General features: G+C 31.2%; 1 protein-coding gene across 5 annotated transcripts in view; it reads right to left on the reverse strand.

The window, feature by feature from the left end:
• Fmr1 (synaptic functional regulator FMR1) overlaps window positions 1-18,110 on the reverse strand; it is a 58,702-nt gene extending 40,592 nt beyond the window's left edge. For 3 of the 5 annotated variants that reach the window (XM_085813351.1, XM_035372752.2, XM_085813350.1), the window contains exons 1-3: window positions 17,818-18,110; window positions 6,900-6,952; window positions 6,576-6,678 (exon numbers count right to left, since the gene is read on the reverse strand). In XM_085813351.1, coding sequence (XP_085669477.1) covers window positions 6,576-6,678; window positions 6,900-6,952; window positions 17,818-17,868 — 207 coding nt within the window. In that variant the 5' untranslated portion in view covers window positions 17,869-18,110. The remainder of the gene's footprint in view (window positions 1-6,575; window positions 6,679-6,899; window positions 6,953-17,817) is intronic. The other 2 variants (XM_035372755.2, XM_035372756.2) reach the window with 2 other exon arrangements.
• Between the last annotated feature and the right edge of the window lie 434 nt (window positions 18,111-18,544).

The raw sequence follows: 18,544 nt of genomic DNA on the forward strand, positions 1-18,544 counted from the left end.
GATGGGTTCTCCACACAAAGGATTTGGCGATTGGATTCCCTAAAAACCTCAGTCGCCATTTAAAAGGGGGAGTATATAAGGTATTTCTCCCACCTTCTTGGCGACCCTTCGTGGTGCAGTGGTTTGCACACTAGCAGTGGTATTCCAGAGGTCCGCGGTTCGATTCCCGGCAAAGGCGCTGTTAATTTTTTATCTTTCCTGCTTTCAAAAATACCTAATGTCTCTACAAGCCTTCCCAAACATTTTGGCTAGTTTATATCAATTTTCTTCTCTTTAATTATCGATCTTTTCTGACAAAAATTAGAAATTTGTCTCAATATTCAAACCAATGTTTTCGCTAGTTTCTGTGTGCTTTATCTCCTAACTTGTCAACCTCTCCACAATGTACCTATGAGGGTTTACTTGATCTGGTAAAAGTTAAATAGTCCCCCCCCCCCGATAGACGTGAAGCAAATTATTACTGTATCTGAAAGTAACTACAATATCAGACAAAGAACTTAGAATATAAAGGCATGTTCCGATGCTAACAAAGTCAATTACAGCTCACGGTGACATAATTAAAAAAGAACAGTCAAATTCAAACTAAAAATGTGGAATAGTGGTCAAAGATAATACAATTTAATTTTAATTTAATCTGGCTCAGTAACTCTTATCATATGAGAAAACAGAAATGGGAAGTCATAGTAAAGGCTGAAATGTTACACAATTCGGTAATTTACATAATAATAACTGCACATATCTTTGAAGAATAATTTTCTTTATGTATTCGGTTTCTTTCTTCAACGTGTTTTCTTTGAATTTTAGAATTTTTCGGACTTAATTAAGGATTTCTGTTATTCTAAAAAACACTAAATGCATTTAGAATGTACAGAAAAAGCAGCTAATTTTATTTCTATAGTAATATGAACATGCAGAAGAAATATGAAATATATATGGTAAAGGCCGGTTACAGAACAGGTGTGGTAGAATTTTTAGAATTTAGTGACACAGAGAACAACAAAATCTAGAAATGGCAAAACTTTTAGAATTTAGAGCAGGCATTGGAAGCAGAATTTAGATAGGCACTAGGCAGCAGAATTTAGGATACACAGAGATTGCATCAGGTGCGAAAATGCATAGCACCAGCTCTGTGTACGATGCATTTAGACATATTAGATGAATCTTTGAAATTTAAGTTTTCTATGTCTTTATTAATAAAAAATCTTTCTATAATGACTGCCCAAGTGATAAGATTAGAAGCATTTTTGATATTTTCCATGCTTTTGTCTATTGAAAAGTAGAGAAAATAAAGGGAAGATAAACATGTTAAGAAAAAAGATTCTAGTATCAGGAGTAAAACATTCAAATATTATGTTTCCATTGTTCTTCCAGACGTTCTCCAAAAAGTAAGAAATTCATCGCAAACTTTCTGTAAAATGCATCCATTACGTGTTGATGTTAATACCATGGAGACATTTTTCATTTTGTCACATATTTTGCGAATCTTCTAGAATCGTGGGTCTATAAATTTTGCCTTAATCCTTCTAAACTTTCCATGCTGCAATGTCAAAAATACTAAAGAAGAATTATCCCAACCAATTCTGTAACAGCAAAAAGACAGAAATATTTTTGGGGAAAAAAAAAATTGTAAAACTAATTTTATGGAGAAAACTGATGCATATTCTGAGAATTTTGAATAATCTGAGACAATTACATGGGAAAAACGCTTACTATGAAAAAATTAAAAAGAAGAAATTTTAATTAATTACATAGCTAATTTTGCTTTTACTAAGAGCTGTTTCGTAAATTATGCTTTATAGCTATATACCTTGTTTATTTTTCAGATTTAAAATATTGTATAATAAGTTGCCAAAATGAAACTTTATAATATGACAGCGAAAAAAAAATGTTTTTTAATGTTATTTTTTAAATATGATTCTAATATATTACCATTATTTTAATAAAATTTCTCAATGTTATGATGTTTTAAAAAAAATCGCTGAAAAATTCTCAGATCTCGGAATTAAAAATTTTCCGTAGAAACTGATCTTAAAATCGCCAGAATGTTGACAAGTTGTCAAATTTAGAACCATTTAATAAAAGAATTCACAACCCCAAAAGCGAAAAGTTGTTTAAGAGCTCTTTATTAGAAAAAATGAATTTCGAAATGCTTATGTTTCACTTCTTGCTTAGAAACTCGAGTATCCCATCATTTATATTAAAAATAGAAACAAATTATAACCCATGAACCCATTTAAAAGATAACCATATACGTCAGTGAATTGCCAAAAATATTCCTCCAAAATGCTAATTCACACTCAAAATGACAGTCATAAAAACAGAGAGAAATTTCAGATGATTAAAATTAAGGACCTCCTACTGATTTTGACCAAAATTAAAGACCAAAAATCGATTTTAAAAAATTCAAGGACTTTTAAGGACTCTTAAGGACCGTATGAACCCTGTATATGTTAAAGTCACAAGTTGTATTATTACGATAATCATCATATGTCATGATGAATAACATAATTAATTATATACTAAAGTCACATAGCCTTAGTATATAAGTTAATATGCTTGCCACATACTCACATAATAGCATAATCTAACAAGTAGGGAAAAGGTTTACATGCATAGGCAAAGCTCACATTTTAGAAATAACATTAAAAGTCAAGCCTGCCATATAAGCAGGCTGTGGCCAAGGCAAAATTTACAAGTTCTATGTACACCTGAAAAGAAAATTTACAAAAACATTTCAATATGAATGAAATCAGTTCATTTTCCCCAGGAATAACCAATTTGTAAATAATTTTCTATTGCCAAACCAAGAAACAAAAACTTTTGACATTTCATGTTAATATGTACACATGTGAAGTCATGATTTAAATTTAATGTAATATAATTTGGTGGCAATAACATATCATGTCAGTTATTCTAACCTGAAACAAAAAAGTTGCCAACATCCACTATTTATTTAAAATGTTGACATTAACAAAAAAATGTCAATAAACAATGATGTATGCAATCATATGCTTTATTCAATGTCAGATTATCACCTTATATAATAATAACATATTTAATGTTTGGTAATGCCATTTTTATTTCATATTTTGTAAACTTACAAATTTTTTTAATTAATAAACTATGATTTCAAAGCGAGCAGTGGCAACACTTAAAAAAAAAAAAGCATTTTCAGCTCCTACAGGCTGGATTGTTGCCACTTGGAAAAACGAGTGTCAAAATTAGCATTTTCCAGAGTTTTTAATTCATATCTTGGCCGATTAAAGTCATACAAAGATGGGAATGATTGAAATGGCTTCCCACGAACTTTTGAAATCCTGGGGTACCACCATTTTTGAAACTCAACTCCCCACCATCCCAGATAAGATGATGTTATATATAAACAGAAGCACAGAGATTTTAACAGTATAGATACTGTGAAATTCCATGTGGCACAATGGCAAAAACTTATTAGACCTGGAAAAATGAAACAATACTGACAACGTGCGTCAATGAATCCACACATTTCAGGATTGATTAGCAAGCTATTATAGATCCACTAGCTTTCTAAACATAGCAAAAGCATCATTAGAGAATTTTTCAGGATACTTGTCAGTTACGGTGGCCCTAAATTTAAAGACCAAGAAACTAGCAATAAAATACCAAATGTCACCTAACTTTTACTTCCCTCTGATGTTACATTACGAAAACTTTTCAACCGGCTTTTCTTTACTGATAAAGCCTAAATACTTCATTTCATTCTCTCATAAGAAATTGCACTAGCTATAAGTTCCAGTTTGAGATTTTTCACCAGTTTATGCATCTTCATGCACATGCTGGCAAGTTAAAAACAGTTTGTTTCTTCGCCCATTGGACAAAAAAAATGCACAGCAATTTTTGAGCAATTGGGATATTTTTTCAGATTCTGATGCCATTTGTTAAATCATCTTTGGATGTCAAAGCGAAAATCCTTTGCAGCTTTTTCTTTTTTTTTTCCTTAACCGAGAAAGGATCATATAAGGCTTTTCCAAAAAGTGAAGTTCTCCTCTTCACACTAACATTTAACTGCAGTAGCATTTGGAAATTCAATACGAGTGGTTACTTAAATTTTATCTACACTCATCATCTAAAAAATTAATTTGTGGCAAGTGTTTTAAAAGTAAAGGTATGATGAACTAATGATTTATAAGTACAAATGATGAATTTACAAACGCAAACAGAAAATTTTTACAGCATACTGCATTATCAACAGCAGATTTCAAATTTATTTGGCTTCTGGTAAGGTGAATATGTGGCTCAGTATAGAAACATATTAAATTCCTTTGCCCTGCATTTTCAAGGTGCATTAAAATTATTTACATGCCACAGCTTGCAGATTAGGAAACAATAGCTATTTGCTATATTTGAAATTTTATTGATCTGTTGCTCCTTTCTGAACTTCTAGCATTATACTTAGTATAATGAAAATGTTTTTTGACATTTGTGTTTTGACACAATTTGATGACAAGGATAAGATGTACCAATTCTTGTTTCTCGTGAAGGTTGCTATAACCAATAAGTGCCATTTCAGCATAACCATGTAATGAATCTGCAAGCCAATGTGCTCAGTGGTAGAAATTTGAGGATAGCAACCATGCTGAAAATTATATAACAAACGCAGTAACATCTATTTGCACAGCAATACTGAATACAAAACAATGAATAAATGGCATTCTCTGATGAATTGTAACTTTTGTCTCACAAAGCGCACAAATGATGGCATATTAACCTTCCAGCACGTGCGCTTGGCAATTTTACATGAGCATACGCGCGTCGTATTTTTTACGACATCCGTTATTTTACCGTTTTGGGCACGAAAAACGACAGAAACGAGTGAATATTGATAATAAATTTGTTAAGAAATAAAATATTAATCTTATTATTGCAAAATACAAATGATATCACATTCAAATATAATTAAATTATTTTAAAGCTCTTATGTTAGGGAGATGGAATGCAAAGATGTATTTCATTATAGAAAGTTCTAAATTTATTATTTAAAACTTCATTAATTAATTATATTTTAAAATTGAAGCTAATTTTAATATTTATCAAAGATAAGTATAGACCATAAAAAAGGAAAACATCTTGGTGGGAAAAAAAGTAAGTTTAGCATTACTTATTTCTGCAAAGAAATTTATTTCTTACTGGTTACAAAAATGCACTTTAAACCAACTTTAATGTTTTTATTTATTTCTAAAAAATAGAAATAAAAGAAAATAAGGAATGGAAATCGCTATTGTTCTCCCATCCAAAGTTTTCCTCGTCTTCCTTTTCTTCATTAGATAATTCTTGAAGATTCCAAGCAAAATCAGCTGCCATGAAAACCGATATAAAATTTACAGAACCAAATGTATTCAAATTAAAATAATACACAGCAATTAATAACACAAAATTACAAAATATTTGAGAAAAAAAATATTTTCCAAATTTTAAAACACAACCACGTGCATGTTGTAACTTTTATGAAAAAGCTGCTACATAGCACAAAAGACCAGTTTAAAAAAAAGTCAAATGGCTTCCTTTTGGCACATTCCATGATGTGGGGAAAGGTAGAAAGGAGGAATAGAAATGACATTCAGACGTCTCCAGCTTCGATATGCGAAAAATGTGCATTAAAAACTGAATTTGTCATAAATTTTGCGCATACGCACGTGCTGGAAGGTTAAGTATGAAACTTCAAAGGAAAGACATCCATCCACACAACATGTGGGATTTAGGCAGAGAAAACAATGTCATATTCTACAGCACGTTATTAAAATGCTATAGGAGGTGCCCAAAATGCAAATGGTTACCTTTCAATCTTTACAGTTCAATACATTTACGTATCATGATTTTGTTCTTATAGAATAATGGTACCAATTACATAATAATGAAATATATTACGACATTTGAATTGTCAGTTGAATGGTTTAAGAAATGCAATTACATTACTCTCTCAGCCACAATCATAAGACAATAACTTTAACACGATCTTTAATGAAAATAGTATATTAAATAAAAAATTAGGTACTTTTTGATTATCCTCACTCTTGCTGAAAAGTCATGAAAAAATATTCACAAGACAAAGCAATATGTCACCAAAATGGTTAGCAATCCACAATGTGACCAAATGATATTTTCACAGTAACCTAGGTATGTATGCAGGACACATCTGTTTTGGCCAATGCATGAAGTAAATTGTAGGGTTGCTTCATTTTTTTTTTTAAAGCAAAAATGGATTGCTGTGTCTATAGGGAAAACAAAAGCAAAACAAAACAAAAAAAAAAAGATTTCTCAAAAAACAGAAGTGTTTTTTAACTGTTTCTCTTGTATGGAATTATACCACTTTGAAAATAGTTATCAAAAATTTGAAATTAGTCCCCAATAAGTCCAAGATTATTTCATTGAGATGCAGAAAATCAAAAAGTACCAAAAATGTAATAAAGTTTTCCTAAAATATATCTTTAAAAATAATTTTGTACATATCTACGGCAGAAACAATTTGTCCTATTTTTCAAAAATTTACTTCATTCTGAAGTCAGCAAAAAGATTAGGATATTGAAGCACTGATTTACCTCAACTTCTTGACCTTCTGTCATACTAGCAGGCTTGTCATCTTTCGGAGGTGCAGGTGGTAGCCTTACACGGTGATATGGAAATTTACTTTCAGGTTGCCAACTACGAATAGAATTTTATACTTGTATTTTTTACACTTAAAAATTAAATTTTGTAAAAGGTAATCATGGAAAATAAATTTTATTATATAAACCATTCAGAAAATTTCTAATTGCAAATAAATGCTTATAATAATGATTGAAGAAATAATCAGCAGTATTATCAAAACATGCATGCAAATTCTATTATACTGAGTAACTGAGGAAATAATGTTAATATCTTACTCATTTTCAAAAGCTACTGTTACTTCATCATCATGAACATCGGTTATGTAAGCCTAAAAGAAATAAATTTTTAATTAAATTTCACATTTTAATAAACTGACAATTTTAACAACAAGATTCAGATCAGGGTTTCTTAAACTGTGGGTTAAACCTTAAACCTCCTTAAAAAACCCTTCCAGTGGGAGAGGGGGGATCGCCAAAAATTTGAGCAGTTTTGATATTTAACTTATTATAATAATTTTACAATTGCCAAATATTTTTACACAATGTACCTGGACATAAATAAAGATAAGACAATACAGATGAAAAAAAAAAAAAAAAAACATTTCAACGCATTATTTTTATAATATGAACGTTCATTTTCCTTGCCTTGCTCGTGATGATGTCATTTTGTCTTATTTAAAATTTTCATATTGTTCTGTCTTAAAATTAAAAATGACATAAAACTGCAATAGTACAAGTGAAAAAATTGACAGTTTCACCTACACATGTGTCAGATTTGCGCAATACTTTTGGGGTCCTACAAAACTTTTGTAAATATTATGAAGTCCTGGGGGTCGCAAAGAAATCTCAGTGATAAAAAGGAATTGCGACTGAAAAAAGTTGAAGAAACCCTGATTTAGATGAATAAACCTTAACACCACTATACAACAAAATATACCCTATGAAATTGATACACATTTTGTATTCAGACCTGGTTTATTCAAATCTGGCTCTTAAAAATGCTTTATAAGAATTATTTTTGAAAAATTGGTGACTTATAAGAAAATATTATTATTAAAAAATTATTATTATAAATCTACTAAAATTTATTCAGTACCATAAAATAGAGTATCCATGCTAAATTAAGGAACACAATTTTAGTAATTAAGTGAAAACAGTACAAAATCAACAATAGAAAATGCTATGGTTTCAAACTAGATACTAGGGTATGCGAAATTACAAAATACAATTTCTAATGCACATATGTCCATTTCTAAAGCGATGTAACTTGTTAATCTAACTAATGATCAACCACTACTTGCCTTAAGCACATTTAAACCACCTCAGTGTACAACAGTACTGGAATTCTGCTAACTGCTTGATGATCTTGGCATGTGTGCCATTAATTTTAGATATGTATTTCTCTAGTCTGTGGGTATGCATAACAATCTTTCTACAGTGCATATATACAATCATGTCCAAAATTATCTTTACATACAAAAATCACAGATTTCTCAGAAAGCGTGAACTATAATTTTATGAATGTGTGTGGAATGATACATAACTTCACAGCATATAAATACAAAGGAAAAGAGCCCTGCATATGATATAGAACTATACAGTGAAATAATAAAAATGGTACATATATTACAAGGAGAGTTAAGAAGAAAAAAAGAACCCAGAAAAACATTAAGGCTTATGAATATAACATGGAATGCGATTTGTTTCGACTAGTACATGCATTTTGTGTATCTTCATGGTAGAAATAAAGTTGTTAAATAGTATTTTCCCCTGCTCCAGCAATATGGTTTTCAGAGCATTTATATCTAGAGGGTGGATGTCTCTGTAGAAGTGCTTTTCCAAAGCAGTCCCATAAGTTCTCAACAGGTGAAGATCTGGAGATTTTGCAGGCTACAATATTCGCTCAATGTCTCCACTTTCAAGGTATACGTTGATAATATTTTCTCAATATAGAAAAACTTCATTGCCCACAAATAAAAATTCAGATTCATATGCACCTCTGAAAAATCTTACCTAAGGTTCTAAGACCTCATAACAATCTGGCCGGTCACAGATCCGCTGTTCAGTCCGTGCATCCATTGATCATTATTCTTTCCCGTGCCATTACACCTGCTGTACTGAAATAGTTATATTCCATAATATTCATTCAAGAAAAAATTTCCAGTTCCTGATTCCATACAGATGAAAACATGTTTAGAAACAAATATTAAACTAAACCTCAATTCTGAGAGTCTTTACACCAACTTAAGCAATAACTCTTGTCACCCTTATTTTGAATTCAGAAAAGTACAATCCTTATAATCTACATTAAATGTTAAACTTTTCTTTTGGGCATGTAAAGTTTCCCTTCAGATTTAATTTAAAAAAACTACATATTTTCTTTTGACTTATAAAAGGAATTTTACTATTATTGCAAGCTAATTATAGTACGAGATTATAAAGTATTATACTCGTAGATTATAAAGACATTGTAAAGATCTTTGATACACTTTGACAATGTTTTGTAATAATGTAAAAAACTTCTCTTAAGCAGACAAGATATAAAAATTTTTAAATGTCCCCACATGGTTTTTACATTAAAAATAAGTAGTTTCTTTTTTACAAATGATTAATGTAAGGATCAACACATGGCAATAACATCTGTCAATTCATTTGTCCATAGCAATTAGATATGTTTTCTCTCCAATGAGACTTAAACTGCTCGTATTCATAGTGTTGTTTGCATAAGGTATATTGTTAAAGCAGCAGTTGTAGTTATTCCCGATTCTAAAAATAACACTATCATGGCAGTAAGGAATATTATCTGTATTCGTGTATAATATGAGGATTAGTGCTTGGTATACATTTTTTTAATTGTTTTTAAATTATATGAACTATGTTTTGATTGTTAAGAAAGCCTCACAAAATATGACACTGATTTCAAATTACACTTCAAACTAACACTACTGTTTCAAATTAAAAGTAACTCCATTGAATAAGACTAACATGCAGCTAATGGAGTTTTAGTCTGGCCATATATGCCCTAAATGAACATCCAAGAAATGCTATGCTCAATCTGATGTCAATAAAACACACATCCATTTTGTGATGATAATACAAAAGGCACAGAAAGAAAGCTGTAAAGCTAGAAAACATACCACTAATACAAGACCGAAAGCTAAATATTATACAATATCTGAATATGTTAATGATAAAAGGTCCAGAGATTAAAGGCAATATGATAAAGATCTCATTTAAATACTTCTAAGATAAGAATTATTTTAATTCTTTATGTCATATAATCATTTAAATTTCCTAACTATTGTGCAATGAAGCACACATTTGGCTAATGCTTTCCAAAATAAAGGATATAATCAGTTCTAATAATTCTCTCCATCATAATATTTCTCCACAATTCAAGAGCTTCTCATAGATACTTATACTTAAAATAACTCTCCATTGCACAAAAGTAAAAATTTTAGTTAAGCTAGCTTTCCAATGCTAGCAAACACGCTACTCTCTCAAACATGCTTGTTTGTAAATAGAGATATTAACCTTATAATAAAGATATAACCATAAACCACACATCAGCTAAAAAAATAATTCTTAGAAAGAGGCACATCAATAAAATTTATGCATGCCACAGGAACTGTCTGGTTGTAACCAAAGTTTTTCCCAAAAAAATGTTCCTAATAAAGTTTAAAAAAAAAAAATGAAAGCAGTACCATTAGTAATCACCACCTGAAGCTATGATTTTTCGACAATGTTTTGGTAGTTTTTCAAAGCCTTCGGCCCAGAAACTTGGTAGCCGCAAGTCCAAAACCAGATCAACCTCATTTCAGATGTCCTGTGCAGAAAGGAAGATAGACAAGCAAGATGTAGCTGCAGGGGTGAAAAAAAGGCAGAAGTCTGAAGGATCGAGTTTGGTGCTACACGTTGGGTGTGGCAAAAGATCTCATTCGAATCTGCACAGAGTCCAGTTGGTGAATGCAGACACTTGTGGTCTTGAATTATTTTGATAGAACGTTACCCTTTTTCATTCATTCAGTTCGACGTTTTTCCTTCCCAGCAGAATGAACACAGGCTAGCATCTCACTGTGTACCTTACTGTCAAGGGTTTTACCTTTTTCCAGATACTCTTTTTTGATAATACCATGGTAATCCCACGAGTTACAAAGCATGATCCTCTTTGTTACTCAAATTGCGCTTTGCGAAACTGGAAACGGGCTCACCGTGCGCAGACCAATCCCCTTTTCAACCTGTGGTACTGAAGTCAATCCACTTTTCATCCTAAGTGACAATCCATTCCAGAATTTTGTCTTTGCATTGATATTCGAGCAGGTCAGTGCAGGCCCGAACATGTCTGCTGCTTGAGTCAGCTGATGCAGCACCCAGTGATTGAATTTGTACGTCAAGTTTATGCAATGCACAGTATGACTAATAAGCATGGCACTCCTTAGAAAACTCTCTAGTGATTGCATACTGATCTTCTTCTGCAAGTTCTTGCAGAGGGGTATCATCAGCATTAGTAGGCTGGCCAAAGCGCTGTGCTTCTAGAATGTCATAGTCCTTGTTTTTGAACTTTCGATACCAAACCTCCAGTGTCATATGATACAGCATTAGTACCTAAACCTGTACACATGATTTGGTGACATTCTGTTGTAACAGAACTGGAAGTAAATGATGGTTCTAATGTGGTAGTGTGATAGTTCCATTTCGGACATCTTGTACTTAATGATTACTACATTTTTTTTTTTTTTTCACAACACCTTGTACTTAATGATTACTACATTTTTTTATAAATTTCACAACAGCGCTAAAGCAAGTCTTTCTTTCAAATGCCAAAAACACTGGATAAAATATGATTAAAACACGAAATAGCGAACGATAGCTCAGATTTGCTCAGACGATATTTGTGGTGGCGGGAAACTTTCGTTAAAACCCAATACATATAAACACATTAACAAAAATATATATTTCATTTTTTTTATAAAAAGACATAGTAAAAATGTAACTGGGTCATATTTTCAAAAATTTTTGTGTGCAATACACATACATGACACAAATATCATATTCCAATAAAAAGCACATTTAACCATAGCACGCCAGTCGAGTGTCGCATGAAAGGACAGAAATGTGTCGTGCAGTATTTCAAAACTGAATATGTTAGCCAATTTGCATCAACCTCCCTATGCTATCAGACATGTAACTACTCCCCCTTGTGTCCATTATCACTACATGCCTCGTGATGTTTTGCAGTTGGCGTTGTAATATTAATAAGAATAGAAGCTTCGATAACCTATTTCCATATTTCTAATGAAACTTAAGATTTAGGGACAACCAATAAAGACAAAAATCTTCATTCACTTTCTTATTATTATTGCAATCTAATATCATGCAAGCGGATGCAAATAAATATGCTTTGTTGACATCCCTTTTAAACCATGAATCTGAAAACCAATCTCAAGATTTAAAAAAAAAAAAAAAAAAAAAAAACAACTTTCTACATTGTTTTCCATACACGTAAAATTATTACCAAGAAGATTACAAATGAAACATTATGAAATGTGTTGTGATGCACAATTAAAAAAGACATCTGGACGAAGAACAGCCTGCATTTTACAAATATGCTCTGTCAAAGATTTGGAAAATTGTCAGTGTGCAGTAACAATCTCAGTCAAAATCAACACGGAAGCACTTAGTTCTACAAACCTCATTAAATTTATTATTTCTACTTTGAAATCTAACCTTAATCTAATAAATATGTTTATTTTTCAATTTGTTTTATTTTCTTACTTATGCTGTTTTTTCAATACTAAAAAAAAAAAAAATGGTTGTGCACCCGGGCAGGAAATCTTATTTCTAAAATCTGGCCTAGGTGCTGAAAAGGCTGGCCACCCACGATATACATCACACTTCCCAACAACTTCATTCCCACCACTGGGAGAGTGAAGCCTGCCTGAATACATTTTTCATTTAAGCCTAAGTTGCAAAAATAATTCCTACAAAATCTGCCTTTTATTAAAATATATAGACATTATTCAAAGTTTTTTATATTACAGCTAGCAGATCTAATATTTACCATTAAGAAATATGAAAAATTAGTTAATGTGCAATATTAGCATTAATGATTATATTAACATACAGTAAAAGCTCGACTATCCTGAAAGCTCGGGAAATGCCAAATTCCAAATAGTTGATCATATAAAAACTGGAATTAACTGTAGAAAAGCAAATGAATGAAAGAATTTTCTGGTCTAAAATCACAAAAAGTAATCTTTTTTTATAACAACTTGAATGAAAAGCCTACATTCAAAATTATGAGATTTCGGGAAAGGGATGTATTTTGGACATAAAAGCTAATGTACTTTGTAGACCTTAAACATGAAAGTAAACCATTTTATACAACTATAAAATCCTGCCAAACATGAAAGTTGGCAGAGATATTGCCAAACTTGCACTAGTGATTCCAATAGAAGCTTAATATAACAGAATCTTCTTTACATACGCAGATAAAAATCACAGATATAGCATGCAAAATCTTAGATGACTTCTCACAAGTTTCCACATTGCATCACTACTGTGTATCCATTTTCACATTCAAGCACAAGTCACACTTTGCGCTTTTTCTGACGCCGGGATCCTATAATTTAGAAAATAACCTGTATATTACTGTACCATGAATTTCATCAGACCCAAAATATCGGTCATATTTTCAAAATGTAATGAAAAACAGATCTTGCATATTTCTTTACAAAAATTAAACTGGCTTATTAAGTGATCATGCTTATCCCTTTTATGCTGAATCACATTGTTTGACAACAATGTATACGGGTTATAATAATAAAATGAGATCTATACAGGATTTTTTTTTTTTTTTTTTTAAATTCTAAAATATTGCAGTTACTTGGGGTTTCCAGTTAGCTGAATGCCAGAGTCAGGCTTTTCTATATTTACATAATTTCCAGTTATTAATAAATGAAATTATCCATATTATTAATAAATAGAAAACTTCAGAATTTAACTATCAGTGTCTTATATTCTACTGCCATACTTAATACAACATTTTAAGCCACTTGTACTGTGTTAAACATTTCTAAACACTGAACACAAAACAACAAACCTCATGCATTTTACATTAGCAGAATAAAACAGTTTGTTCTGCAGGACTCTTACATGACTTAGGTGCATTTGAAAGAATTTGAAATAAAACATCCATTTGAGCACATCAAATATGTCATAGTGCAGCATTTCACCAGTGGCACATTCCTTCCATATCACATTTGATACACTGGGAGCGAAAGCTGACAATCACTTAACCAATCTGCTTACTATCACTGAATGTTAATTAATTCAAGTCTGAATGGAATCAATCCATTAATGGAGAATATGTCAAAAAGTTCAATGACTAATCCTCATGATTAAATATTTAGTAATTTCGGTATATTTTTCTGAAAACTACTCAAGTCTCTTCATACTAGACAACAGCAGTGAAATATTTAAGTTAGCAAGAATTGTTACACAAAATTTTCCCTTCCAACCCGAAGTTTTACTACACAGTGTTGCTTACAATCTGAAAAATTAAAATCTTGGAAAGGATTATAACAAACATCTAAAATTAAATATTTATATAGCTTTAAAACAGTTAAACAATTATTAACATGAATTTTGCAAGTAAATAAATTTATAAATATTCACATTTTTTAGTTAATGTGATTATTTATAAATTAAGAAATTTTTTACAGTATAATACTGAGAATTTCCTTCTCAATTTTTATCTGTAAATCGATGATACACCCCTCTGATCAACTGTCATTTGAGACACCTGATGCATACATATTACTGTTTCATATACAGCAATCATACTGCAATTTAGATACACCAATGCCATTAACAAAAATTGAATAACAGAAAATTGTAAGATTTTTGCCTTGAGAGTCTTCTAGATCCCTTTCTTATTTATATTCGAAGGAATGGCTTTCTTTTTGCACTCATCTTGTTCAGGCTAAAAATATTATTCCTTATAAATCTATCATTAAATAAATCAAGTGTTAACTGTATACTTACAATACACAAATAACAATAAAGCTTGATAAAAATGGCGGACCACATAAAAGCAGCGAAAAATTCCAGGCACAAAATTCAGAAAATGTTTACTTCACATGATTGTAGTAAATATCCATTGCAATGCAGAATGTATTTAATCATGAAGATTTTAATAAATAACCACATCCATTTGTCATCAAGAGCACAAAGTTTTTGTCTGTGTAGGATAATCCATTAGTTGAACGATCAAAATTTGCATTTCAGAACATATGGAATTCTTATGTAACTCTGGATGGAGGGTGCTGATTGATACCTTAAGCCACATGATCTATTTGGTGCTAGTCAACTGGTGAATAATGGAGGAAGAATGTGATTGATAAGAGTAGCAGAGTCAGAAGCAAGCAGGAGACAGAAGAGCTAAAGCTTAATCCATATCTTAGTTACGTTGTCAAAGTACTAAAGATGCCCATGTGCACAAATATATCTGTAATCGGGACATTGGAATTCTATAAAAGATTGTTTCAGCAAGTTTTGCTGTTTAAAACAAATTCAAGATAAGACTGCTGAATTTTTTATAAACTATCATTTTGTTGCTTATCTTATTACATTTGGTATTTTTTTTGATAAATGAATGGGATGCAACATAGCCTTATAAATGAACATTTTTATCATCCACTGAAATATTTCAAGCAATTAAGAAGGAGAGTGTACGTTTACTAAATTGTAACTTGGCTGATTTCTGAAATGTGGAATGATGAACAAGTGATTTAGTAAAACATCTAGATAGCAGGCCTATTTGGTAAATGGTATAAGCATATTACATCATTCAAAATGGTCATTTGGTAATATATCCGGGTAAAGTGCAGAATCGCCCACTGCTTGGTGCGTTTTTAAGAACTGCACATACACTGCATGTACACATTGATTTATTTTCACTTTAAAAAAAAATCTCAGAATTGCAAAAAAACGGCATTATGACTTTATCCCTTTATCCATGTACACATTGACCTATTTTCACTTAAAAAGTCAAAGAAAATTGACAAAAAAAAAAAAATCTTCTTACTCTTGTAAAAAGCGTCAAATAAGTGGGCGATTCTGCACTTTACCCATATATCCAACATCCATTTGGTTGATAGGCTTATTCTGGGGATAGAGACCATCCTAAAAAACTATGAGAGGTTTATTTTCTGATCAGGTCTTATTTGGGGGGAATGAGATAATTTTCTTCCATAAAAGCTAACTCAATAAAAGACACAGCCACTAGATAAAATTTGGCTGCTGGAGAAATGGAAACTTAACAGATTGTTCTCCAAATACAGTATTTATTGGAGCACATGGTTGTTTCCAATAATTGTACCTGTAATTATAAGACTTAACAAAAATTAAATTTCAGGATAACAAATTTTTTAAAGTTATCAATGAAAAAAACCTAATCACATGTAATGAAACTCTGACTTCTCCATAATTCATAACCTAATATAACATATAACAAAAATTTTAAAGGGCCATTCCCACTGGCTTTCTCTGAGCAAACGGAGTCAGTTCCGTATGTTGAATAGCTCCGCTGTGCCTGCAGTTCAGATTTTTCAACTAGCTGCCCTATGGGGAAAAACTGGTTTTGGAGATGGGTTGTGTCAGTTGTGTTCGTTAGCTCAGATAAACCCCTTAAAAGTTCAAGAAATTAATTTACATTAGTTAAAGAAATGTGAAAAGTAACACAATTTAAGTACAAAGCATAAAAGGTTGCAGACATGCAGGATATGATTAATATTCACTTATTTCAAGAAATATGCTGACATTCAATGTACAATTTTATTACATTTTTAAATGCGTAATTCTTTTATCTGAAAACTGTTAAAAAGTAACAAGATTTGAGCTTTCAGCAATAAATCAGCTTAAATCAAATTTACCTAAATGAGCTTTAACAAAAGACAAATCAAAATTTTTCTTATAGAATATGATAAGAACAACATATATTAGCTCCCTTCATCTTAACATTTTTAGAAACTGATTATTACCAAACACATTTGTTCCAACAGACTATAATACCTTCAGTAAATCTTGAAAACTCAACTCCTAAGTATAAGTTTCCCTCTTACACATTAATATACGTTGTAATTTTGCACCTCTTCTCAATTTCAAACCCAAGTGCCTTATGTATCCCCACTCTCATCATAGTTTCATGGTTGTATTAAATAATGAGATGTATAGAATACTCTTTAATGTTAATTTTTTTAATCAATAAAATAGAAAGTGGCATTTATTTGATTACAAACCATGTAGCAATATATTTTTCTTTTTTTTCCTTCTACATGCATTCCATGCATCGTTAAAGCACAACTTGAATCTTTTAACACAGAATTTTGCTACCCCTTCCCACCAAAAACAATACGACGAAAACTTCCGAGTTTTCCAATAAAGGTAAATAACAGCAACATATTTCTGTTCCAAGGAAATACATACAAATCGTTTAATAGCATAAATCTAGTTTGAACAAAATCAGTTTCACATCATTTATTACTCTGAAAATGAGAAAAAATGCGAACATGCGTTTTACTCAACGATTAAGTTAAAAACAAAGACCTCGAGATAAATAATACTTAAGTTCATAAATGCCAAACATTATCTAATTTAAACTAGATTTGAATCAGAAGTATATCAAAATACTACATTCAGTATGCAATTATTAAATAATAAAAGAATTCTTTTCAGAACCTAAAAAAGCAAACACTCAGATTCCCATGATTCTATCGAAAATTCCACATATTTTAACAGACTTTGTGAAATACATTTAGATATAATGTTTCAGTTTCGAAACTAGCTGGAGATAGAGCACTGATATCACCGAACGGTTTGAACACGCCGATTCCTGAACAAAATGTTTCCTGCCACTTTTAAGCAAAACTTACATTATATAGCCGACTTAGAGATTACTGGCATGAGAAAATCACTTTGTAAAAGTAATATTAAAATTTACTACAGTTTTTACACTGATTCTTGTTATGACACAATACACGCGGTATGAATAACGACAAGCGTGTTTCACTAGATTAAAGAGTCCCATTACGATTCTACTATAGGAAAAAAAAAGGAATATAAATATCCAGACACAAATTAATAATCTTTGATTTCAAATTTAGCAACTTTTTCAAGTTCTTCAGAAACAAACCTTGTAGTAAGCGCCATTCTCGCCGCACACTTCCACAGCGAGGTCCTCCATCTTGCAGAATACAATTACGGGGGCTGTCTATGAGAAAACTCAAAGTTTCCGGTTTTGGGCCGGCGTAGAAAAATAAACCATCAAACTAAATATACTTCGTCTGATTTATACATTTTGCAGACCGTACATTCATGAAGCACTAAAAACAAACAGCATAGAAAATTTGTCGTAACTTTACAATGCTTGAAGAACTATGCTTTTGAAAACGAACGAGAGATGTGATGGTTAACTAGTAAGTTAGATTTATAACCGTGAACAAAATTGAATACTTTCCAGATAATAAATTTCGGCAAAAATATAAAACCAGCTCCTGGATATTTAAGCGTTAAAATAGCGTTTAATTCAATGATTATTGGGAATAAATTTTCTTTGTTATAGTATTAAAAAATTCTGAAAACAAAAATTGTATCAATTTTGTTTGACCTAATTTTTTTTTTAGTTGATATAGTAGAATGTTATAGAATAAGCTTGTCTAAATAAATAGCCTTATAATCACGCAGCAATAAAATTAGAAGACATTCTAACTTCTTTAGCATTGCAGATGTTTTAAACACTGACAATGGGGCAGTCATACAGGCTGTACGCTACATGTTTTTGAATTTGCAGCCTCATGGATAAAAAATGTTGCTCTCAAAAAGCAATATTTTATATCATCAGGCCTTTAGGACGCAATAGA

Source organism: Stegodyphus dumicola, chromosome 3 (assembly GCF_044657685.1).
Source record: "Stegodyphus dumicola isolate Sdum_Otavi_A_Nest chromosome 3, ASM4465768v1".
In the NCBI taxonomy this organism is placed as follows: Eukaryota; Metazoa; Arthropoda; class Arachnida; order Araneae; family Eresidae; genus Stegodyphus; species Stegodyphus dumicola.